The sequence below is a fragment of the Lampetra fluviatilis genome, chromosome 7 (genome assembly GCF_964198595.1).
Source record: "Lampetra fluviatilis chromosome 7, kcLamFluv1.1, whole genome shotgun sequence".
Taxonomy (NCBI): domain Eukaryota; kingdom Metazoa; phylum Chordata; class Hyperoartia; order Petromyzontiformes; family Petromyzontidae; genus Lampetra; species Lampetra fluviatilis.
The window spans coordinates 10419104-10445398 of record NC_136281.1 but is presented as its reverse complement, the minus strand read 5'-3'; the positions used below and the strand labels follow the sequence as shown (position 1 = coordinate 10445398).

The 26295-nt window shown below is 45.1% G+C and overlaps 1 protein-coding gene across 3 annotated transcripts in view; it reads right to left on the bottom strand.

The window, feature by feature from the left end:
- The window catches only part of USP34 (ubiquitin specific peptidase 34), a 78238-nt gene that overhangs the window by 6760 nt on the left and 45183 nt on the right, over window positions 1-26295 (bottom strand). For 2 of the 3 annotated variants that reach the window (XM_078858453.1, XM_078858455.1), the window contains exons 43-75: window positions 24925-25088; window positions 24304-24369; window positions 23213-23359; window positions 22911-22967; window positions 22342-22419; window positions 22128-22222; window positions 21654-21826; window positions 20343-20505; window positions 18804-18882; window positions 18533-18586; window positions 18241-18336; window positions 18019-18083; window positions 17668-17743; window positions 17461-17508; window positions 16132-16197; window positions 15138-15218; window positions 14348-14433; window positions 13667-13835; window positions 13376-13450; window positions 12165-12334; window positions 11394-11442; window positions 11127-11231; window positions 10500-10544; window positions 10172-10276; window positions 9810-9957; window positions 8119-8753; window positions 7239-7396; window positions 5775-5853; window positions 5344-5470; window positions 4694-4801; window positions 4214-4318; window positions 3644-3768; window positions 1483-1606 (exon numbers count right to left, since the gene is read on the bottom strand). In XM_078858453.1, coding sequence (XP_078714579.1) covers window positions 1483-1606; window positions 3644-3768; window positions 4214-4318; window positions 4694-4801; window positions 5344-5470; window positions 5775-5853; window positions 7239-7396; window positions 8119-8753; window positions 9810-9957; window positions 10172-10276; window positions 10500-10544; window positions 11127-11231; window positions 11394-11442; window positions 12165-12334; window positions 13376-13450; window positions 13667-13835; window positions 14348-14433; window positions 15138-15218; window positions 16132-16197; window positions 17461-17508; window positions 17668-17743; window positions 18019-18083; window positions 18241-18336; window positions 18533-18586; window positions 18804-18882; window positions 20343-20505; window positions 21654-21826; window positions 22128-22222; window positions 22342-22419; window positions 22911-22967; window positions 23213-23359; window positions 24304-24369; window positions 24925-25088 — 3921 coding nt within the window. The remainder of the gene's footprint in view (window positions 1-1482; window positions 1607-3643; window positions 3769-4213; window positions 4319-4693; window positions 4802-5343; window positions 5471-5774; window positions 5854-7238; window positions 7397-8118; window positions 8754-9809; window positions 9958-10171; window positions 10277-10499; window positions 10545-11126; window positions 11232-11393; window positions 11443-12164; window positions 12335-13375; window positions 13451-13666; window positions 13836-14347; window positions 14434-15137; window positions 15219-16131; window positions 16198-17460; window positions 17509-17667; window positions 17744-18018; window positions 18084-18240; window positions 18337-18532; window positions 18587-18803; window positions 18883-20342; window positions 20506-21653; window positions 21827-22127; window positions 22223-22341; window positions 22420-22910; window positions 22968-23212; window positions 23360-24303; window positions 24370-24924; window positions 25089-26295) is intronic. The other variant, XM_078858454.1, reaches the window with a different exon arrangement.

The window sequence follows — 26295 nt, the reverse complement described above, 5'->3', positions numbered from 1 at the left end:
CACAGAGTGCACAAACAAGGTAAAGTCCACAGCAACAGGTCTGCACTAACGCTCACCATGCGCGCCGCCACTAGACCGAGTCGTTTTGGTCGTGGTTGCGCAGCATCACTCCACGTGTTTGCCAAAATTGGACCAGTCGGTACGGCGAATCGGCTCATGGCGAATTACTAATAGAATGAGCCAAGGTCCGTTTGTAACGCGTGTGACATCACTCCATGTCGACCAGCCCCCCTCATTAATAATCATGAAGAGGTGGGATCCTCTACATGGACCCCCCCCCTCATTAATAATCATGTACGGGTGACGTCACTCCGCATGGAGCACCCCACCCCCCCACATTAATAATCTTGAGCGGATGACGTCACTCCTCATGGATCACACACCTCATTAATAATCATGCACAGGGGACGGCACTCCACATTGAACAACCCCCCTCATTAATAATCATGAGCGGGTGACGTCACTCCACATGGGGGTGGGGAGGTGCCTCCTCAACCTTCCTCGGCGTCAACTTACAACCCTCACTTCAAAGGCAGAACCCTCACGTCAAGCGATCTCTGTAACGCTAGACATCAAGGTACAAAAGGACGTCATGATGAACAAGGGATTATAACCTTTAAATGAAATAAGTCGTGTCACCGCGGCCTGACAAATTGCACACGCATTAATGCAATATGACGTCGCGGTCTGCTTTTCGCTTGCAAGTTTCAGATTTACTGCAATACGCCCGTCCTTGGACGGGCTATAGGCTAGTACTGTATATATGCCGAAAGCGCAGCTGTGCCGAATTATCCCCAATTCCGAATGATCAAATACCGAAATAACGAGGCTTGACTGTATTAAATTTGCAGTTGTCTACTTCCAATATTGTTTACTGCCAAAAAGTCTGTTTTCGTAGGCCCTTCAGAGTGAACACAAAATAACACTTTCCGTTACCCATCATTTCGTAGTATTGTATTACATTTTAATTCCAATTGTAAAATGCCACTAATTAATCATATGTTAAAACATAAATATGTATTTTGATAAGTACATGTATTATTTAACGGCAAGATATGACATTTTAAATATTGATTTTAATTATCTGCCAATGTGTGGCAAATGAGAGAGCTGCAGCGCCTGGTCAGTAATGGTTCAGCCACATTCATGCGACACTGCATTTGGCATTGTAAAACTGGGTCTATGCAGCACAAGTTCTGCACAGTATACACCTCTACCTCAGACGTACCTGTTTCTTTAGCCTTGTAATCTTTATGGTTTGTTCATCCACATTGTTTGCACATTAAATACTTCCAATAATCTCCCTGCATGTGTTCATTCTCTTCGCTATCGTCCTTCCTCAGCACTCATATTTCTGCCCCTTTTTGGTTCCCTTTCACGCACTCATTCCATTCTCAAGACCGCATCTTTCTCCTCACAAACCTAGTTCCCCATGCTCTACCTTCTCCATGTTGCCACCCCCCACCCCACCCAAACACTCACTGAGCTTGATGAGCGTCTCAGTGACCTTGTCCTGGTTAACTGCCACGCGGCACAGGATGTCCATGAAGTGGTGGTATGGCAGGAAGTAGTCCAAGAGCAGGCGGTCGTAGGCCTCGTCCCTGCCCTACACAACACGCGAGTGTGCGCACCACGGCCATCGTCAGCTGCACAGAATCCATAAAATCTTATTTTTTACTATTCAATTTTACCAGGTAAGGCCCACTGAGAAGCGACCTGGCCACAAATGATAGCTCAACAAAGTGACTTATATGGAAATGTATTGCAGCCAAATACTCTAAATGCATGTTGATAACAAGTGGAGGGAAAAACCAGAGGACCTGGAGAAAAATACATGCGACCATGCGGGGAACATCCAAACTCCAAATATACAGGCGTTAGGCTCAGGATCGAGTCCACAACCCCGAGACGAGGCTGATAACATCTTGCGCCCAGGGCACAGATATGGTTTGGAAATAAAGTTTTTAAGAAGCCTGCTGAGCGTTTCCCAGGCCATGTCCTTACAGGACTTAGAATCCAAAAGAGACTCTGCTTTGCGATGTAAAAACATAAATAATAATTTTAAGGGCTTCAGAATCATTAAGCACTTTTGAAATAAATATAAAAACTTGCTTTTTATTAGGATTTTCTTAATGTGTTATTTTTATTATGTCTTTGCTAGAAATTTGTAACAACACGATTTGATTTTGCCTACAATTTCACTGTTATTGTTCATGCCTGTAAAGCACTATGTATCGATTTTTTTGCACGAATAGTGCTTTAGAAATAAAGTTTGATTGATCCTTATTGTGTGTGGCTGGATAAATAACAACTTACAAGACTATGTCCAGATAAATTAGCAGAGAAAAGGCTTCACAGTTGATCGATAAGGAATAGTATTATTGTACAACTGGATATAAAGCCAATTAGATAAAATATTTTAAAGCCCTAGTAATGAATAAAGTATGTACAATTTTAAAAGGCCACACATGTTTGTCATGCCAGGGTTTTGCAAGGTAAACATTTTTTCTCCAAGTATTCTATGAAGTCAAAGCACTTTTACCATGTGTAAATACACTTTATTTCCCCGTTTACATTTTTATAAGCAAACAACTGAAAAACTAAACAAATGTTAGCATTGTGGATCGAGCACATTTATAGCCGAATGGTTATTCTATCAGTCTTGCAAATACTCAAGCACTTATTTGCTGCCAAAACCATCCTGGGACAAGGTTAGCCAAATAATCAATTATAGTGGAGGATCTATTTAGGTTAAACTGTAAATGACTTTTACTTAATAATTCGCAACCTTTAAATATTTCAACGCTGCTACTTTACCAATAGCGAACCAATACATAAGGTTTTCAAGGACAACATGAGCAACAGGAGCAATATATAGAAATATATTTCACAACACGAGGAAGGGTAGCTCAGGTCAATGACCTCGTGTTTTTCCTGGAAAACTCAATGCTCTGTTGTTTTTCAAGACCTTGGAAATGGCAATATATGAATACATAATAGGGTGCAGAGAACGTGCAGCAGCTGAGGTTCCTGACTCGCGCAAGCACGGCTCAGGCTGTCCGCGCCATCGCCCGATCGCATCCCATCGTCTCCCAGCCCATTACTCGTTAAGTGCTCTGCGCAACCCAGTCTTGTTGCCAAGAGGACACAGATTTCTTTGTGGTCATTAACACCTCTTTTTATTGTCTGCATCCCCATTTACATCACCAGTCCATATGGAGTGGTTTTGAAAGTGAAAAGGATTTGATTTATGCACAATTCATGCTGCAATTCCATTAACAGCCATTGGGCCTCATATAGTGGGAAGCCGGAGTACCCGGAAAAAAAGAGATAACACGAGATGATGATGGAAAAAACATGATGTAGTGGCTGGGTTTTAAGTTTGTGCGCTATTGCCTGATGGAATTTAGGAACTGTAGGTTCAATAGCTCAGAAGCTCCTTCATTCTCCTGCTTGTGTGGCTGGGCTGGGTGGATGGCTTGGTGGCTGGATAGGTGTGTGGTAAACCGGTATAAGTGTGGGTGTCTGGGTGGGTATGTGGTTGGCTGTATGTGTGAGTGCTGGGTGGGTTAGTGAGTGGGTGAATGTGTGGATGGCTGGCCAGCTGTGTGGGCGATTGTGTGGCCGTGTGGAGGAATTGCACCTTGCATGTCTCCACCATGCTAGGGAGCAGACACATGTTGAGCTCTGGCCGTGGAGGGCGGATTGTGTTCTTGCCGCTCATCAGCTTCATGTTCTCGTGGCACGGGAAGTACGGGCCGATGGACACTGGGAACGGAGATACGCAAATCGTGTTTGGGCATGTCGTCTAGCGGCACGCGCGACATCACACAATAAGGTTAGCGTTCCGGAGCACGAGCTGCCTCAACATACACACACACCTGAGCCAACTCAACTTACATGACTTATAATTTAGCAATCATGGGCCTGAGAATGTATTATTTACAATTTATGTACATTATAAGTAAATAGTATTCCAATGTTACATTTCGGCTGAATGGAGCGAACAAAACTGTACCCTACAAGAAAAAAAACACAATACAAACTAGATGCTAAAAACGAGACGAGACATTTGGTTCTCGAGTCGAATCGTGACAATTATTCGAATCGTTGAGGTGGGTGAATCACAAACACAACGGCAAGGTGTTTCTGAGGTTCCATCGAAGGCTGCAGTTGTGGAACACGCGGAGGGGGGGGGAAGCAGGCCACTCACTGGGCATATTGTTGCGATGATAAGCAAAGTGGTTGTGCTGCAGGAAGGGCACCATCGTGTGAAGGCAGTCGTTGGGACACAACAAAACCAGCTCCTTCAGCACATCTGCACTCGCGAGGAACAGCAAACGGGAGTGTTTTAGGCAAGCAGATTTCCCCCGTCGGCTCAGTTAACCAACCAGCTATGGATTTAAATGGCACAATTTATTATTGAAATGCGATGTTCTCTAACGAGGGACACGTTAATCTAAAACCTGTTATCGTGTTGAATAGGAATTTTCCCCAACGACCACAAGAACGCCCTGCCACCGACATAAATGGAACACTTCGTAAGAAATCCTTCCAATAAAACGTATAACACGGATATAAAGTGACAACCCGTCATTGAAGACTCGATAACAATGCCTGCAATAGAAATGTATACACACAAAGAGTTGCGTCGTTATTTTAAATCGGGTCGACGATCACAGACGTGCCCTACCGAGGCAGGTGTTGCGCAGGTCAGGGGGGCTGTAGGAGTTGAGCAGCGTGAGCAGCTTGTGGGCAAAGTCCATTCTCTCCTGCCATTGGATGAGAGCCTGCTTCACGTCTGTACACAACCATAAAGGTGGGAGGGGGGACAGTTATATCACAGGAAGTTTGAACACAATTATTCACTAAACAATAAAGGGTGTAAAATTTGCAAAAATTACAGGGAAGAAATGTATAAAAACAGACGACATAATACAGCTGATGTAACTTAAAATTGAACATCCGAGACGAATGACAGAAAACATGGAAAGCATGCAGATGTGTCCGCATGGGAAATTAGTCGTGATGCATGACGATGGGTGACGGGGAAGCAATTAATGTAACATGGGTCTTGTATGCGGCACCACGGAGCACTAAGCACGTGAGGAAATGTTTCTGTGGTTGTCAGGATATTTAGAATACAGCAATGAGTGCAATGTCGAGTGGATGATGAAAGGGTGAGGTGGCGAGGGAATGAGAGAGGCCAGCAGATGGCTCGACCTGAGGCTTGTAAAGGCATACATCACTTTGTCGCTGTGATGTCAGGAGGAGGTGGTTGCGGGAGACATGGGGTTCTAGGGTGGACAGGGGGCACAAGCAGCGGGTGGGGGTGACACTCACCCTTGCGCTGCAGGAAGGGCTGGGTGGCCCTCAGCACGGACAGGAAGATGGAAAGCAGCTCCACCAGGTCCACCGTCACGTGGCATGCTGTTGCTTCGTGGTACATCATGTGCAGCGTGTTGAAGGACTGTGCACATTCAATCATGCATCAGTTGTTCATGGACATGGGTATGTAACACAGGCTCACACCATCATTACAAAAGGTAAACAAAACTGTTAACACAACTGAAAAACGGGCATCCTAATCTTTACGTTTTTTTCTCAAATTGATTTAACAAAAGCTGTTTCAAAGGAACAAACAGCAGCCCGGCACAGAGCACTGTAGACGGCTGTGCCTATGAGCGATCCTCCTGCTGAAAACGTGAGTGCGATAGCGATGCCCTGGCTCGTAGCACACAGCGAGTCTGGGATGCCTGAGAGATGCGTCTCACCTCGTTCATGAGGAGGAGTCCTCTGTTCAGCAAGACAAGCAGGCGGTCCTCATCTGTCTCAAGTAGGATCCGGAAGGCGCTGCAGCACAATCATAATAAGAATAAACACATTGAGTATTCGTGCCCATTTGAAATCTCATTACTCAACAATCCAAATGAAAGGGATCCAATTACAATGTATATATATATTTAAGGTTCACTCCTAATGAACTCAGTTACAACACCCTTTAAAATGCACGGCTTAATTTAAACATCATTCAAGAGTGTATTCAACCTGTCTGGATTTTTTCCACGGTTCGAATGTAAGCATTGAGAGACAGGTGTGAAGAGCATTTAAAATCTGAAGCACCACTCGTACAACAAAATATACACCAATGGGGCTCAATGGCTGTGCAATGCCATTTCCAGAGATAAAGTATTAATTAACGGAGCCTGACAATGGGCCAATTTTGCAGACCCATTTGGCATAATTCACGTGGGATCCCATCATCGTTCTGCTTTGTTTGATTTTGTTTTGCTCTGTCCTGTATGAATCAATGTCCCTTCCAAGTATACATATATCCCTTGGACTTGTCTATCCCAGCGCTCTCCTTTTTAAATCTATCCACACGTAATAATCTCTAAGCTCATCTCCTGTGCTCTGCCTCTTCTATAATCTTAAACATGTCCCTAATAGTACTTGCAACAATCCTCTCCCCACCATTTGTGAATCAATCTCAGAGCGATATGGTGTTTTGAGATAAGGCTGTATTCACGGCATAAATAAAATAAGATTTACATTGTATAAACCCAGGCCTGCCCCAAGTGGTAGAGCACACCTGTTATACAGCACTTTGCAAGCAAAAATTGGTGAAAATATATTTGTGAAACTCCAAAAGCTACTGGGATGCAGAAGTGGCCATAATATGGGAGTACATCACGTGCGTTCATCAAGCACTTGTGCGTGTGACCTTTCAGTGGCATTTCCTCCTTTGCATGGGTTTTAATCGAGGCACTCCTTTCCTATCATATGCAGAACACTACTTAAAAAGGAACTAGGCAAACATCCCAACGCAGGCCCCGAGTGAAATAATAAAATCTTGATACTCGGAGAAGCTTTCCTGAATAAAAAAGTAAGCGCACAGGTACGGGCCCTGCAATTTTTTGCTCATGCCACTGCTGGTGGCAGGGCTTCCATTTCAGGGAGTTCTATAAAACCCCTTTAGAGGGTATTGATCTTCTCTTCCACACTGGCCAGAAGTGCTGGACAAGGTGAGAGTACCCACACTTTATCCCACCGCATGCTGCCTGCAAATCGACTAACTGTGGTGCACCCATTTATAATGCTGGGTGTACAGCGACGGGGGGATTTAAACGTGGCCATTGTTTCTATTTAGTAACGCTTTCCTTGACTTGTGACTTTATTACATGCTCCTGGGCTGTATGACGTATAACGTTTACCTCCTACATTCACCGCACGCTCACCTGATGAGTGTGGGCCAGCATGAGCGACCGTCCAGGCAGCGCAGGTAGCTGGTGATGGTCGTCTTTTTGAACTGCTGCACGTCCTGCAATTCCTCCTCCGTCATGTTTGTACGCTTCGCCACAAACAGCTGCATCAGCGCGAAGAGCTCCTCCACGGCCTGGCACAGAAAATGTAGAGGCACAACGCAGAATGAGCACACTCGCGCAGAACGAATGACGCGTCGGTGTACGATGTGCGCGAGTGGGAGGATGGACGCGAGTGAATGCTGCCAAGACAGTAACTTCGTGCGAGTGCACAAAACAACAGAATGAGACAAAAAAAATGAGAGAAATCTTGCGAAGCAGTGCTCCCTGTGTGTCATCCATTGCCCTGTGGAAGATATTTTTCACTAGATATATTTCATGAAATGCTTCTAGAGACTTTGTTTTGCTTTAACAGGAAGAGGTACACCTTCCTATATACTCTGCTATGCGATTGTTCAATGATAGTCAAATTATACCTGGAATTTAGCAAACATGGTTTTGTTGTACAGTCATGAGTGATTAGGCTGAGCCCATCAATGCATTATAATAAAAAAAGGATTAACCATGGGCACTGTGTCTGGATTGGGACAAAGTATCTTAAGCAGTGCCAGTTTGGAAAAGTTTTCCCTTTCAACATCTCTCATTTAAATTTTCTAAGTCCCAGGCGGGTCCCTTCCCGCTTGTGAGCTCAGCAGCAGCATTTTGATTAAAATCTGTGCATATTAACAGAACAAAACAAAAACAGCAACATTACACAACAGATTCAGAAAGGCTGCCGAAGCACACTAAGTTTTTCATTGCAACAAAGTGACAAAACCAAATGGCAAACCGCCTAAATTCGAGGCCGGCGTCTCACCGAGGGGTACTGGTTGGCGTGTGGCGTCAGGTTCTTGAAGGCCCACTGGATGTTCTGGTGTGACGCGAGCTGGCGCGTGAAGGCGGACGACTGCTGGCAGCAGAGCCGCAGCAGGCCGTAGTAGGCGGGCAGCATGGCGCGGTTAAAGAGCACCACGTCCTGGTCGTCGTGGTCCGCCAAGATGTAGTTGAAGGCGATGTTGCGCGCCACCGATGTGCTCTGCACCACGAGGCGCGCGTTCTCGGGGCAACCTACGCAGGCCGCGTGCCAGAAGGCGAGCAGCACCTGCTTGTTGTGATTGGTGGCGATGGCGGGCTCTGAGAGGCGCGGCTGGTAGATCGCCCACAGGTCCTGGAAGTACGGCGAGAACATGAGCTTCTCGGCGCGCGACACCAGGCAGTGCGACAGCAGGCCGAAGTAGGGCACGAGCTTTGTGGTGCCGTGGAGCTGCGCATCGGCATAGGGGCGCGCGCACGGAAGCAGAGCCAGCAGCGCCTGGTAGACGCGGTGCAACACGCCCGTTGCCTCGGGACCCAACGGCATCTCACGGCCCGGCGTGGTGAGGGAGCGAGTTGAGCGGAACATCTGACGGAACGAGTTGCTGGGTATGAGCGACACCAGGAGGTAGGCGGCCGCTGAAGAACATGGGGGCGGCACGGGGCAAACGGGAAAGGAGAGTCAGAACGAGAGAGGTTTGTGCACAATTTCGCAGGTGGTGGTAGCAGCGAGTCTGGAGCCACTTGGTAATCGGAGTATATTTTGTGGTATGCAAATTAGTGCAAGAGGTTAGGCATGATATGATTTTCAGAAATTTAACGATTGGAATTCTCACGCCCATGATACACACCCAAAATCAAACATAGTGAATAATCAAATAATACATTATTTAAATGCATGCCTACAAAGGGCAGCGTACTTCAACAGGGATTACCGTTGGTAGGGCTATTTTAATAAACACAATAGACAGGAAAGACAAGTTCAAAGGGCTCGCTTAATGCACATGCATAATGTACGTTGCCTCAGTACTCCCCCCCCACATTGTGCAAGCGCAGAAGCGTGGTCAACACATCTATGCCTCTATATAAGGAACGAAACAGTAAGACTTCTCCACAAATCTGGCTGTCACCTGATGAAGCTAGTTATAATTACTAGCGAAACGTCGTACTCAGATTGCAAATGCTGTGGCTTGGCTCTCCAACACACCGGTGTGCTGTACTAGTGACGAATTGGCACGTTCTGTTTACGTGACAACCCTTACTCGTTGGCTGTGTCGGGTGGTGGCAGGTTTTAACGACACATTTATATATTTACACGCTCTAACCCAAAAACCTCTATGGATAGTTATCTATATATGCAAACTAAATGCAAATGTCACACCTAGTGCTATTAGTACCAAGAGGGAGGCAGGAAACTTTTTTAATGAAGAGACACTAAACTACAAGACTTAAATGAGATACTACCACATGACAAAAATGGGCATGTTCTTGAATCGAAGTGCAGCTCGAATTGTGAAATGTATGCAAGTCGCACAGCGTAGCGAAAGTATAACATGCCGAGCACAAATCACATTATTGAACCTGTTAGGTTGATGATCGCACAAAGAACATCCAAAACCTGAACTCCACAAACACCACCTCCAAGACACTGGCCGAGCGTCAGCGCTGCGTGTGTCTGTGTGTGCACGAGCTCACAGGTGCGGACGCGCGGGTAGTTATGCGCCAGCAGGAAGCGCTCAACCCAGCTGTCCATATTCTGCAGCACCCACGTGTGCGCGAGCTTGTTGCGTGGCGTCTGCATAGCCAGCCAGTCCAGGCACTGGGCAGGGTTATACTCGATCACCTGTTGCCGGGGATGAAGAGAGGGAGCGGGAGGGAAGAGGGCAGGGTGGCAGAACCAAATTAAATGTTTATACGACGGCAACGCCGAATCCGAATGAACAGGAACAGAGCAACAATCAATAGAGAGAGACCTGAAATCCGCAACTGAAATGGTCACATCTTGAGCAAGCATTAACAAGTTACAAAAGTTATTACACTAAAGTTGTTGTGCTCACCTCCCAGATGCGCTGCAGTATGTAGGTGGTGAATGGTGGCATGCCGGGTGGACCCGCCGCAAATTCCATGAGCATGGAGAGCAGCTTAAAGAATGGCTGGGCTGCCTGCACGCTCAACGCACGGCCCGCCGTCAGCACAACAACTGAACAAGGCGGTTTTTCACAACAGGAACTACATAAGTACGTCTTATATTGGATCGCGAGCTGCCTCGAAGGCAGGTACTCACAGACGCTCACCAACTGCTGGTATGAACCGAAACACGAAGGGCGACAAAATTAGCATGAGTTGTTTTGTCAGCACAATAAGAGTAAGGGTAATTAACTGTACCTCTGGACTGAGCTTTGCAATAGATGTAAACAGCATCGCGACAATCTGTGGGAGAAATGTATAAAGGCAGTTTTTGTAAAGCAGCAATGTGCGACATATCAGCAATCTGTTTTTCTTCTGGGAATTACCATCACGATAAGATGGCACCACCTTAGTCAGAAGCATGGATACACGACAAAAATCTCCCTTAGAGCCCTTACAAAGTGTTGGGGAAAGTGCTGTTAGCGAGAACCAATGAGGGCCGGCACAGCACATGAGGGGATGAGTGGCCAGCGCGACTCCCAATCGCCTTTGTCGCCAGTGGCGATGTTTACACATGGCACCAGGTACTCTATTAAGACTGAGGCGACCTAAGGGAGGCCCAGGATTGGTTCATATAACCATATCTGGTGTGGGCCGTGAACAGGAATCGGACTTGGTTCGCTGGGTTTATAGCTTAGCGCGCTAACCATTGCAACACCGCTCCCCGTGGACACAAAAACACAGACGCACACACACGGTGTGTAACATGAAGTAGCTGGAGTTAATTCCTAATGGCATACAGCCGCTCTAAAAAGGAATCACTTAAAATACAGGAGGAAACGCCGAGCACAAGGATGAAAGACAAACACAGCAAGGGGTACTCACGTGCTCGGCCAGACGGTTGCTGTAGCGGCAGAGGCTGAAGATGAGGTTGCAAGTCTGCTTGATGTTGATGCCATCTCGGATTTGCTGGAAGAGGAATGGGAAACCCTGGAAAGTATATTTTTTAAAGGACAGTGTTAAGAGGAAAATGATTGTAAGAGAATACGAATGTTTGTAGCGTGAAGATTGTCGATGCAAGATTGGTACAGTTTTAATCTTAACTTGTAGTGGAAATCAACTGTTAACTTTCCCTTTTTGAAGGGAACTTACTTTTCCTCCTGTAAGAGCTGCCATGTCACTCTGGGAAAGGGTCAAGTGCCTAAAAAGAAAATCAGCAATGTCGTTTAAAAAACACAGTCCCACACAAAACCCATTGCAGTACAGAGCTCACAGTGCAATGAAATTTTAAAATCAACAAACAATACAAGGCATGTCTCTTCACTTGATATTCTGCTAGAACACACTCCCAATTTATTTCAAATCAAGGCTAAAATAATAAACACAGGATTTAGAACATTAGAGAACATTTTGCATTCCCAAAATGTTGGCCACTTGGTACGAAAAGTCACACTGTGAGAGATTGCAATCCCTGCTACAGATTGCCTGCAACCCTAAGTTCCCGAGGTCTGTGTGCTTACCTATCAACGATGGCAACCATCAGTAAACAATTGACAAATAAAAAATGATGCATTTCACTTGATTATACCCACACCAAAGAAAATGTTATTTTGATCTGTAAAGTTATAGCACATCATCACTTAATTACCAATGTGAACAATGTGGTGTACATTTTGATGGTGTGATCATTAGAAAACTTTAAGGACATGACTGGTGACACAGAATGGCAGCTGAAGGGAGGAATTGCAGCCAAGAGGACCACACAAAGGTGTAGTCACGAGAGATCAGCTCATGGGCAGAAGCGAGATGGGTTTTAGCATCACAGAGGATGATGGAGAATAGTGACAACGTGGATAGGCCTTAATCCAGCAGTGGCTAGACAATGCCATGACAATAACGACCATGGTGAAAGCCAATTCTCACCTCTCGGATCGCGACTGCTCGACGAGGTGAGCGATGAGTGTTATCATCTTTTCGAGGGCAGCAGGGCGGTACTTCTCTTCGGCGAGCGCCAGGATATCCTCTTCGGGCTCCTCCTCCTCGGCCTCCTCCTCCGACAGGGCTTCCCCTGCCGCCTGTGGCTGGGGTTGGGGCTGCCCAATGCAGGGAAGACAGGAACAAGCAGCAGAGGAATCAGCAGCATGACCAAAATCTCCAATTTACTATCCGAATTTTTTGACTTTCAGTGCGCTTATCAAAAATTAATTTTCGTCCAAAACAATCGCAAAACTAAATTCACAATAAACAAATTATTCCACAGAGGACGTTAAATAAAAAGGTACACTCTTAGTGTCGCAACCACAGCCCAAGTAAATTTACTGGAAAAAATATAGCACCAAGCTGAGGCCGTGACAAGAAGGAAACCACCGGAAATAGAAAAGCAAAGCAAAAAAGCAGGGAAAACAAGTAAACCCGTAAAAACAAATTTTTTCACTATAAATCCTTTATATGCGTGGCGGCTAGAGTCTTCTCGTCCTCTGGCTTGAAATGGCTGCCACCTATGGGTCAGATGATTGTCTGCCAGTATTAAGCAATTGGTAATTAAATATTTAATTTGTTTTCCCTAAACAGTGTAAAATTTTGGGAATTTTTTTTCACGAACAATAATTGTCTGGCACAACGAGTCTGTGTGGAAAATGTCAGCTCGATTGGATCACGGGAAGTGGGTTAAAAAACGACCGAAAGATTTGCACGGTCCTAAGCAAGCAAGCACGCAAGCAAGCACGCGAACTTAATATAAATGATTTAAAAAGGAATGAAACAAGAGGGAGAAAAGAGAAGGGGTGTGTCTGTGTGTGGGGGCAGTGGCAATCAGGTGCTTCTATAGAAGACCTGTCTGCTCAAAACTAAGTCACTGCACAAATCTTATTCATGCGACAAATGTTGCCATTCGCTCAACCCGAGAACGCGCAAACGGAGCACAAGAAATTTGAGATGTTTAACCGACATCCATTTGTCTTAGAAAAATAAATACTGCATCAATCAACCTTGAAGGAATGCAACTTTTAAAATCAGTGTATTTTGCATTACTCTGTTTGAAAATTGTTTAAAACACCCGTGTTTATTATTTTGTTACTGTATTTAACATACACTGCACAACCTCTTTGGGCAAAGCACGACTTCAGTGACCTTACATTTTCAGGGACCTTGGTCCCCATGTAGAAGTGCACCATTGTGGAGATGGCCTGCACGGACAACAGGAACTGGCGCTAAAAGAAATAAGACAAAACAAAGAAATGCAAGTTCAATTTTTCTCCTAAACGAACGATTCATCACTCATCACCAACTCGAACGCACCGGCACCTTCATATGTTCCAACACCACAACAATTTCTAGAACTAGGAATGAGAACATAAAAAAACACTTGAATAGCTTCCAGGTCCGAAACCACACAAGGGATTGCACGGCAGGTTTGCAGGACTTGCCTCCTCCTCGCCCATCTTAATGAAGTCGCAGAAGAAGGCGAAGTATTCGGTGAGGTGGCGGCTATGTGGCTTCACGCCGTGCTCCATGACGGCCAGCAATGTCTTCACGAAGCGCGTCACGCACGATCGCAGGCCCAACTCCTCCAGCGGAATGAGGGCATCGTCCGGGCTGAAGGGGCAGCGTAAGACACGGGAATAGGGGGACAAGCACATGTTGCAATGTGGGAAGGAGTCAGGTGGGGAAAGAGGGTTGTGGGGAATGTGGGAACGTCAATTAACAATCACTGATATTCACATGAAGACGTAGGAGAAATATAATCGGCTTATTAAAATAAAATTTAGTTGAGTAACTCATCGTATTTAATACAGAACTGTTTCTCCTTAACAGCCACTAATGGCATCGTGTACTCCGATATGTGTCCTGTCTCTACCACAGAAAACCAATTATACCCTAAAAATGTATTTAATCTGTCATGTGTAGCGTATATTTTGACTCGGGTGTATTTGACAAAAAACGTGGAAATTTGTGTCCTTACTCCTGTTTGTGTGTCGAGTAAGATTCTTTGAAGGACATGCACATTTTTTCTTTCTAAGAATTTAGATTGAATAAATAGCACTTATGTCCAACTATATTTTCCCGTGAAACTCAGTAAAGGGACAGCGAGAGGGTTGGGTGCGCACCCATTGTCCGACACGGGCTGCAGGTAGAGGTGGGCATGCGTGGGCCGCAGCTGCTGGATGACGTGGATGCAGAGGCGCTGGAACATCTGCGCGGACGAAGGGGCCCCACGCCATCCGTCATTGGCACCCGAACACGAGACGAAAATAACGAGGGCCGAGAGGGGTGGCGCCCTCTCTCAGCAAACATCTCTCCAGCGGAAAAACACAGCTCGCAGTGCAAGTTTACAAAACGTGTCGTGTGATTTTAACACAAAAATCTCATTCGGATGCAGCAGCACAAGAACAACGCAAACGTGGTGGTGGCTTGAAATGAATGAGTGAAAAAGTTTCCGTGAGAACAAAAATAACCAATGAATGATTTAGGATTCAAATAACTTTCTTGTCAATGTTTCGTTACAAATACAGAACTGTAACTTGAGTTTCTTAGAGAAAATATTCTCCCTTAATGTACCTCAGTGTTGTGATTTTAGGACAAACTAGTGATGGTCACATGAAAAAACAAGACATCAGGATCTTTTCAGAGTGCTTGCGTCATAGGATTTCCATTACGTACGGAATTGTTAAATTAATTATTTAAGCACGCTACAGAGAGGTAAGCCTACTTTTGCATGACCTACATTCTCTCAGCCAAACAGGACAACAACAACAAGCACAATGAAAAGAGGCACCTCGCTTGCCCAATGGGATAAATCTTGCTAGGCGTTTTAATGCCAAGAACAGCATGGGGTGGGGCGTGAGACATACAGAAGCATTGCAATGAGCTACACTGTAGAAAAAGAAACATTGTTACCTGTCTTACAATTTGATTGGGGCATTTAATCAGGATCTGCATCGGCCACCAGTCGTCGTCAGCCATTTGGTCCAAAAACCACTAGACAGAGTATAGAGAGAAACACCAAGGTGTTAGATGCACATTTGTATATTCACTCAATTGCACTGGCAGACACAACAGCCAGGTAAAATAGAGATTTCACCATTAAGAACAGGATAACTGGTTGTGTATGGATGGAAACAAATCTTGAATCTAGCCTCATAGAATAATGCTGCATTAGAAAAAAAACACGATTGCTATTACCCAACAGTTCCCACTAAACGGATTGCAGGGGACCCCATGGGGATTACTTGAATTACTCATCACACTGGATTCATCCACTGTTGGAACTATAATGAAAGTAATTAATACTAAAATTACACCCTTGATTAGGTGTTCGATTATTCGTGTACATTTTTTCGAACGTTCAGTAAAAAATGCAGCCCGGTAAAAAAAGGAGCACACCTGAAGGCAACAACGACCAAAATAACGCACTCTCCATGAGAACGAAACCACAATGCATACAAAGTAGGCATGGACCGTGTTTCGTCTCTTAGCATCTCCATTCTGCCATCTCTGTCCTCGTTTAAACTATTAAATCACGAACGTTTAGGTGTGAATGTAATTTAACAATATAACTGCCATGATGAAGTTTCTTTTTTTTAATTTGTAATTGTGGAATACTTTTGTTGTCGTCTGTCAGCCGAATTGCCTTCGAAAAAGGCCTTCTTTGCTCAATGTGTTTTACTCTGTGGGAAATAAACCTCCGATTCTGATATTATTATCAAGTGTTTCGCCACCACTTCAGAATTAGAAATTACAAAACATTCCGGGAAATCTGATAGTCGCACCACCCACCCACTTGACCAATCAAAAACAATTGGTAAGCTGATGGTTAGGCACCAAGAGGTACTGAACAACTACCCCCTTGCCCCCCCACACCATGGGACACACAGCTGAGGTCAAGGCCCACCTCGCACGCGGCCTGGCTGTTATTGAACTGCTTGGTCAGGAGCTCGATCCACTGGAGCATGGTGGGCTGTGAAGAAAAAACAAACGGCATTTTTGACAAAGCATTATAACTATCAAAAGCTAACCATCGGTGTGTCCTGGATTCTCAATGATTTTCAAATTTAATGGCTAACAGTTAAGGACGGAAGAACAATGGCAAACAGAGTGGAACAATGCGGACGTTTAGAATAAACCCCCCTCATTCGATACCCAAACATCGCACCTCCTGGCTTTGACATTCCTCAAAGATACAGTATTAACCATCAATCGCATCAAAACATCCATAGGTCCCATTTCCACATCTCCTTCACAAATGGTAAATTGATGACAAGCCACAGATTGTGGCCATGGAATCCAAACAACAGAGGAATAATGAAACTACACAAACTCTCTCCTGAAGCCCTCTCGTGGCAAGCAGACCATCATTGGTATTTAGCTCCTGAACATAATTCCATATGCAAGAAAACAGCTATTTAAAATGTTTGTCTTTGGCTAATTTTAAGATGGCTCACTGTAAATTCAGGGCCCCAATAAGCAGGAGATACGAGGCATGCAACAAAGCATCGATCCGATTCTTATGCTCACTATACATGCATCAAATTGTGCGAGTAAGAATCAATTATTTTCCGTCGTATACATTGTACGTAATTGATTCATCAGATTTAAGCAGCCATTAGAGGTGCTACTTTCACCAGTATTAAAGCTAAATACATGACAAACGCAAGGGGGCGAATCGTTACATGTGGAGTGGATATGCACTACAGGAGCCACGAACGAAATGTTATAGTCCTGTAAGGTTACACTCAACAGCAGTAAATTATTTTGGCCACGTTATACAATCTAGATGTAGAAACAAACCAAAGATCCCCCCGTATAGCCTTAACAGACTATTGGGGCAAGTGCTGTTCACGAGCACCTAGGAAGGCCGGCACGGCACACAAGGGGGTGGGTGGCCAACGCCACACCCGCCGCCTTCGTCTCCCGAGTGGCGATGTTTACACACCGCACCAGCTACTCATGTGAGTCTGAGTCGACCTAGGGGAGGCCCAGGGCCAGTTCAGATAATCGTCACTGGTGTTGGCCGTGAGTGGGAATCGAACTTTGGTTGCCAGGTTCGTAGTGCAACGTGCTAACCGCTACACTACACATACACACAATTTATATCTACATGCAGCTGCAGCTCTTAAAACACTGCACTAACCCCCATTCACATGCTGCCAACCCGATGAGATGTGTTGGTGTAATTTCTGACAGGCCTTTAAGGAAGTGTTTGTATCTTGAAAACCTTTACCTTTTCCTTCGAGTGAATGAATGTTTCCAGCACAAAGGAGGTGCTCAGCTGAAAAACAAACACATACTCAGAAACATGAAACAATACACATGCCACCAAAGTGACCAAAATTACAAATGTATGGATAACAAACCGAATCTGCCATTCATGGGATAGGTCACGTACAGGGCTGTGTTGCACACACACGCACACACACTGCAGGTGCACCTTGGCAGTCATGAGGGTCACAGCCTTGGGGTCGGGGAGAGTGCTTGGAATGTAGCTGCACAGCTGCCACATGAATCTGTCCCACGGACGATACAACACAGAGCAACACAAGCTCATGTTTCATATTCAATTCAAGGAGCACAATCCATTTATAATTAATAAAAAAATCCCGATTCCACATGGATTAAAACAAATTTTTCAAGTACAATCCACCTTCGTGCAGTACTTATATAATTCATCATAAGTATGTAGAACTTCTTTCGCACCGCATGTAGCCAACCGTGCTAATCGGAGGTTCATCATTGTGAAAGTGATAACCTGGGCTAAAGAGAATAAAAAAAATGTTCCTACCCGAAGTAGGTGTGCTCAAAGATGTTCTTATCTTGGAGGAACTGCATGTTGTCGTGCCAGATCCACTGTAAGCGACACACAAATGCAACTCAGCCGACTTGCCTTTTACATGACGAAATGCTCACAAGTTCACACGCATTCACGATATGCAATAGTTTTTTGATGAATAAACGAGTGTGCGTGCCGTTTGCAGCAGACGTGACAGCGGGGTATACTTCGGACCTCGAGAAGCTCAGGGGGAATATCAAAGGTGGACTCCTTGCCCACATCCTCACTCGATTCTACCCGCTTGTAGAACAGCATGTAGGCACTGTGTGTCTGCAAGGGGAAAGTGTCGGCCACGCGCGTTACTTGTTTACGGCGGTGCCCATTGCTGTGAGGGATGAGATGCTTCAACATCTCACTCCAAATTCATACTTTAGTAAAATGTTACAATTGTTGAAATGCGTGCAAAACTGAGCTCAGGCACACACACAAAGCTTAACAAATGCTTTTAAGTAGACATAACACGAACCTTTTCAAATGAGAAGTCCATAAATTTGTCGGTAACAGAGTCGTATGTTTTAGTCTGAAACACAAGAAGCAATGTGGAGATTTAAACAAATAAACAATGGCAAATCCTCATGTTTAACACTCTAGAATTTCATATTTTACTTGAATGACTGCCGCTTATTGGTATTTCGCAGCGTAGTACTTAAAAAATGGTAAAACTCGTCAGTTACATAGCAGCGAGCAGTGTTTGTTAAACGATCAGAGAGGGCTTCGGTATTTGTTGAAAAAGATACCGTCATCTCTCCGCCGAAACACTCGGAAGCCAGCTGTGTCGAGTCAAAGGGCTTCACTTCCGCATCATTGAACAGATACCTTGAGGAGGAAGGACAAATATCAACGTTGTAATACAGTCGTTTGCATGCGGTCTAGTCGTCAAAACCAATACATTATTTACAGTGTTATTCTTTGGGACTAGGCGAGTAATGATGCATTGATTCATCAATTCAAACTGATTCTTAGGCCGATGATATATGCATACAACTGTCCAAGTGAACCAATTAATTGGAAACTATATGTGCATGTTAGATATATACGAATGAAGTGGACAAGCCAGTGAAAAACAATACAAACGAGATGGTAAGAACATGACAACAACTCAGTCAATTCTTCAATAGAACTGAGACCATGTATATTGGGATGATTAATCGAATTACTGCTGGGTGAATACTTAATTCCCTAAAAAAATATATCACTTCTTAAAAATGGACATTCCACTATCAACATTTGGAGAAGATATTATGAGCATGCATGATATTCTTAAATATTTAAGCCAAGTCTAATGATAGTTAGCAGCTGGCCTTTGCTGCCAAACTTTTAGCATCGGCGAGACTTACAAATGTTAAAATATGCATCGTCATCGATGTGGATTATTTTATTACACCCAATCGCCAAAGCCTATATTCTTATAATATTCTAGCCAATGTAAATGCCTTAATCGTACGAGCTGTGTTTTGAACACTCTGCTTTCACGTGGTGGATCATAAACAAGTGCTTGTGGGGAGAGGAACGAGCCAGGTCGCGTGGACTCCAGCGACGTCTGACCAGAGATCTCCCCTGGAATCTGCTCTGGGGAGAGGCATGGGACAACACTGGGTAAGGCCACAAGGGCACCACAGGCTGCAAGAGAAGCCACCTCCCGCTACTTGGATTTCACACGTATACACTGCAGCCTGCGAAGGTGTAATTTATTTTTGTTCAATCCGCATGGTTCCACAATTGATGTGGAACAGATAGTCCTCTACTTACGACGACCCCATCGTAAGTCAAAAATATCGTAAGTCGAAGATGGCCTAGCCTACCCAGGAGTCTTAAAGAATGGTGATAATTTATCAAAACAGAGCAATTTACAGTACGTACTGTATACACTATATACTGTATGTATGTATTAATTACAATACTGTATTGCACAGTAAAATGTAAAGAAAAAAAAAAGGTAAATTCTTAGCCTACCTATATGAACTGCAATTTAACAGAAATTTTTTTCAGGAAACAATCCTCCGTCGACCGCTGGTGAAAGTGAGAGGCATCACCACACAAGGCGGGAGATGCGTACAGTACATCCCGGCAGCGTCCCAACGTACAGTATCGTACCTCGTACGCTGCTGCGTTTGCCTGCCGCGCGAAATTTAAAATATTTTACAATTTTGTCGTATCGCTAATCGCCATCGTAAGATCGAAATATCGTAAGTCGGACCATGGTAACTCGGGGATTATCCGTAATAAAAACGTCCAGAGCACCCCAAGTGCACTGTGGCGGTGGCTGGTGTGCTCACCACTTGTTGTTGCGGTAGGCTGCCGGGTTGATGATGTCTCGGATGAAGCTGTAGTAATGGCCGCCATCCGCGGTGCCTGTGTGGACTGTCACGCCGATGAGGTCGTACTCGTAACTCTCCTCTGCCTTGGCCATGCCGCCCGCACCCTCCTCCACCTTCAAGCCTGTGCGGCACAAGACACAAGAGTTACACAACACACGCGGCATTCATACTGCACAGGCTGTGGTTTAAATAAGCGTTTGAAATTGGGAGACGGGAGCAATACAAACTAAATATAATTAAACGACCAACGATAACAATTACCTCACCTGCCCCGATATTTTTTAACACAGGAATTAAGTGAATATCGCAAAATTGTATTCTCCAAGGTGAATCTTTGTCCTCGAGATAATGTTTAATGGTCCAAGTGCCCTGGATCCAAATTAACAATAATATAGCAAGTGTTAATGGTTGAGACCAGACTTCTATGATGCTTCAAAAACAAGTGGGAGCATCAACTTGCAGATGTCTTCTCTACTTTTGGTAAAGGTGTCTCAGAGCTCTGAAATGTGTGGTCATTACAAAAAAAGTATTTTAAGAATGCACCGTCCGTATTTTCCCTCCTGTCAGCTGAAGTGTGACAATCGACTTGAATTAATGCTTTCCATGCTTGCCTGTCCTTCACCAGCTATGTTGCTTTAGTCACTCACCTCTTCTGTTCAACAACATTCTTTATTACATCAATCCAGCTCATTCTCTGTCTCCGGTTCCTTGTAGCGGAGTATGGATCGCTGTTTGTCGTATCCTTTCTCTATCAATTCACAAATCATGTCGACAAACTTCTTGATTTCTATCTTGCATTATCTGTACAAGTGCCATCTCTTGAACCCCTTTTTATATTTTCTTACTGCAGAGCACTTAAAAGCAAACACAGGAGACAAGTAAAGACCAGAGCAAAGTCTACACAGGGCAGTGTCCGACTTACGAACGGGTCCCGTTCCTGAGGCCCGTTCACAAGCCAACAAAGTTGGTAAGTCAGAACACAACAGAGTACTGTATTTAAATGCAGTGTTAGAAAATGTTCTACGGTTCAACAAAAACGGGATGCATTGTTAAACTCATAAATATGCATCACTGTAACTAGTTCTGCGGTTCTGCCCGCAAGTGCGAGTTCACGTTTGCAAGTAGGATGGTTAAAAACAAAAATATCTCATGAAAGCTCGTTCGTAAGTGCGGATGTTCGCAAGTCAGGCGTTCGTAAGTCGGGGGACTGCCTGTATAACATCAGCAACTGGCGCCAGAAGTGGCAGCGGTTTTGAGCGGCATGCGTACCTTCGGCGCGGTCGCTCCGCCCCATGAGCCACCGCTCGGTGTAGGGCGTCATGTCGAGCCTCAGCGGGAACGAGAAGTGAGTGTTCACCTTCTCCTTCATCATTGTCACCATGTTGAACGTATAGCGCATGGTGTTGAAGCTCAGGATCTGCGGCAGCTTCTTGAAGCAGGCCCTGTCCGCAGCAGCAAGTTGTGAAAACGCGAGCAGCTTTGTTCACAATTTACACAGTTTTCAACACTACTCATTCTATGTTCAACTGGTGATCTTAATAGTTAAAAATGGTGACGCGTTTAACACTAACGGTACACGAGAGAAGCGCTGCTTGTATTTATCTCTAGGCGGGTGCCAGAGGTCTCATCAATTGTACAGTGTATAACAAAACATAAAAGCAAGCTTGAAGCTTTGAGTGATGGGGTCATTTGGAAAATAAAGCCACCATTGTTCGCAAACTTCATCTGGGGCTGCCATCGCACCGTTTCTCGGCGCGCACTTTCTTTCCACACTGCGAGCAGGTGTACATGTTGTCCCCTTCCAGTGTGTCCTTGACAGTCACCTCGTCCAGCGACTCCTGGAAAGGAAAAAACAAATAGGATTCATGCAAAGGCGTAACCAGACGTCACTACGTTGGTGTAAAAGTAGGTCCCCGTTTGTACACTTCACACAAGGAAATCTGGAAGGGTTGCTTACGTAGATGTTCTTCATATCTGCCACTTGGCACCGCACCGTGTAGAATTCTTCCACAGTTTGACTGACGTGGTCACAGTCCTGCAGCAGGGCACAGACAGCCACAACTCCAATAAGCAGGATTGGCTATGTATGGTGTAAAATAAGTTCAACAACCTACAATACACTATTTTTTTTATTTTACTAGGTAAGGCCCACTCTTTTTCAGAAGTGACCTGGCCACGCATTATAGCGCAATAGCGGCTTATCATGTGGAAATGTATAGCAGTCAAATAATCGAAATTCATGTTTGCAAATGCGAAGGGAAAAAAATGGAGGACCCGGAGAAAAATCCACGTGATCACGGGGAAAGAGAACACATAAACTCCAAATATACAGCAGGCATCAAGGTCTGGATCGAACCCACGACCTCCTATATATCAGGCAAGCTAGTTAACATCTCGCCACCGCAGCGCCCCATCAAACCCAACCCCCTCAGCATCCAGCTCATTGCCCAAAGGGCAGAGATGTGTTCATAAGCACCACGAGCATTTGGGTTCCCGCGTGCGATGCAGCCAACTGGCAGCACTCACCAGTGATACGACGTTGTTTGTAATGACTCCGCCGAATAAGGTCTTGACGGTGTTTTTCTGTGGGGTGGAATGACAAAAAAACATCCTCACAATAATATCTGTACGTATTTCACTTATCAATGGAAAAATTATTTCTTTAGAACCTCCGATTAGCACGATTGGCTACGTACAGTGCGAAAGAAGTTCAACATAAATACAATGGAGTGATTGGAACATGCTGGTACAACTCAATTGTTAAAATTAACGTTTTAATGTCACTGCTCAAATTTGGGAAGCGCTGCCTGCGGCTGTTATGCCCTCACCAGTTCTGGGCTCATCTCCTCAATTTTGGTGATGAGGTCAGTGAAGAACTCCGTCATGTCCTTTTGCTCTCCCGTGTTGAGCGGCAGCTTATCCATCATGTAGTTCTTGCAGAATGATCGAGGGTTGTAGGCCTTGCGCTCGCTTTCCTGGTGACGGATTACGCAGCACGCCATCGGGCAGCGAGAGAGGGGGGGTACACGAGGGAAGACGGGTGAGTGAGGAGTGAGACTTACCTCCACGTTCGGGGCAGCTTGTGCCTGTGTGGCCCTCCCTAGGATACACCAGTGACCCTGGCATTGTATGTCATTTGTATAATGGCAGACGAACTGTCCCTTTGGAAAGTATACCTACGACAATGATTTATTAATATATATTTTTGGTCAGATTTCGCATGTAAAATGCCAATGTGTGTCATGACCCCTCTTCTAACCGACGCAGTCAAATAAATGAAATTGTCACGTGAAAAACGTGTCAATGTTGATTGCTTTAGCACACCGGCATGCTGGAGCACAATTCACAACAGTTAACGACCGGGTTTGACATTTCGCTGGTAGTAGCAACCAGCATCATCAGGCGCTTGCTAGAAATGTGGAAATCTCCTCCAGTCTTGGGCCTTAATTAGGTGGCGTGATGTCATCAACACACTCCCACATCAATACCCAATCATTCAATATTGTTGTGGTCCAGCATGCCAGTGTGCTGAAGCAATATAGATTGGCACACTTGTTCAGGTGACAACCATATTTATTTGAATGTTGGGTTGAGGAGAGTGAATGACACACATTGGCATTTTACTTAAGCGATCTGACCCAAAAATAAATAGTGATTCATGACATTGGTCCTGAAAGCCAACGTGTTAAATATACTTACTACAGCTGCCTTGTCCACTTTTAGATTTGTGATGCTCAAATTATGTTGTACTAAGCATAAAACATATTTGAGCTTCATCATAACATACGAGTTACGGTGAATCTCTAAAAAAGAAAGCCCTTGTTTTTAAACAAACTGAACCAAAGCCTGACTGAAAAAACAGTGCACAAGAAACAGCACCGCAGATATTAAATATTTGTACAAGAACTCCAATACTTACCATCAGGTATGTGAACATCTTCTGTAGCTCAAACAAGGTGGTTTTGTGCTTCATGTCATCAGTATACTGTAAGACAAGATATATGCATTTGGTGATTATTTATTCATGAATGGACTGCGAATGACTAGCTGCTAATGATGATGATGACAAACATAACAATGACAACAATTAGGAGGATTATGATGATTACAAACACAAATGGCTGTTAGAACAAGGGTTACACTTTAGAATTTGTCAGACTGTTATAAAAACGATTAGACTTTTTATTTTATCAGGTAAGACCCACTGAGCTAGACAACTCTTTTTCAGAAGTGACCTGGTCACGTATGATAGCTCCACGAAGTGGCTTATCATGTGGAAAGGTATAGAAGCCAAACACTCTAAACGTTTGTGGATATGTTGATTCTGAATGAGGAAAAAATCCAAGCGACTACAGAGAACATGCAAACTCCAAATACACATGCGTCAGGGTCGGGATGGAACGCACGACCTCCTGCATACCAGGCGAGGGAGTTAACATCTCGCCACTGCGGCATTCATGTACGTGCCCTGTACACACATTAAAACATCACAGAAGCATAAAACACAGACACACTGCGCAATTGGACGTGCGGTGCCCACCTTGGCGGTGAAGACTGCCTGGCGAGCCTGCGGAATCATGTAGAGCTGCTGGATGGTGGAGGCCATGTAGCAGGTAGCGCCCAGGTTGGTAAGGCCCACGAGGCGGCAGTCGGCGCGCACGTCATCGTGGGGCCAGTAGTCCCATTTGTACGGTGCGTGCGAGGCTGTGGAGAACGTCCCACACCGCCCCTAGGTGACGCAGCCACCAGAGAACTTGCCGCACAACCCAGCCTATCGGCAACGATGGTGAGGTAGTAAAAAAAACTAAATTCCGTCGCTTGGAAAATACTGCTGCCATCATTGTTGGGAGAGGAACGAGCCAGGTCGCGAGGACTACTGGGATGATGTGTCGGATGAAGCTGTAGTAATGGCCACCATCCGCCGTGCCAGGACAATGGACGTTATTTTTTAATGTTATTTTATTTATTTTAGTTGACAGTCCTTTACAGTCTACAGCTGGATGAAGGCCTCCCGAAACCATGTCGGTCATGGGGGTTTTTTGATCATACTTCACCACACTGGTTAGTGCGGGTTGGCGAGTGGGAAGCCCAGGACTGGTTCAGATATTACTCGCTACATATCTTGGCTATGGAAGGGGCATCGAACTTCGATCACTAGGTTTAGAGAGCTGTGTCCTAGCCACAGCACACACTGCCCTGCCCTCGTGGGTGTCTTAATGCAAGTACTATGAACATGTGTAGGAAAAGGACCATGGGGTAAGGTTGGGCGTTAGGGACAAGGCAAAGACGAATCATCAGATGTAACTCGGTTGTCAGAGGGGGCAATATTCTTCACTGCAGTGCAATTGTGCAAGGTACAATTTCGGAACCCTGTAATCTATATATATAAAATCGCAAATCTGTCTGTCTGTCTGTGTGTGTGTCTGTCTGTGTGTCGCCGGACCATACGCAGTTTCATTGGACGAAATGTGAGGGATTTGCGAGACACGATTGGTCCGTTTGGTTTTCCACGGCGGTTGCCCCTGGCAACGGGTAGCAACGCATTCGCTGCGGGGTGGACGCCATTTTTAATTCCCCTTAAAAATATGCGCACGCATTAACACGCGACTCTGAGGTAAATTCATCAAAGTTTCACGTCCTCTTCACTCCCCCCCCACCCCAATGTGTGCAATTACTATTATAGGGTCGGTAGATAATAAAATTATAGCGATTAGACAGTATTATTGTAGCGCGGGGGGGGGGGGGTAACGGCCCCAGTACCCAGCCTCAGCCGGGTGGGCAATTTAGGCGAGGCCGGAGGCTCTGCACGGTACTAGGCCTCGACACCCCACCACACTATAGGCCGTACATATTACTGCACAGCGGCCGAGGAGATCGTGGCTGGGGGGGGGGGCAGGGGTAGCAGCCCATC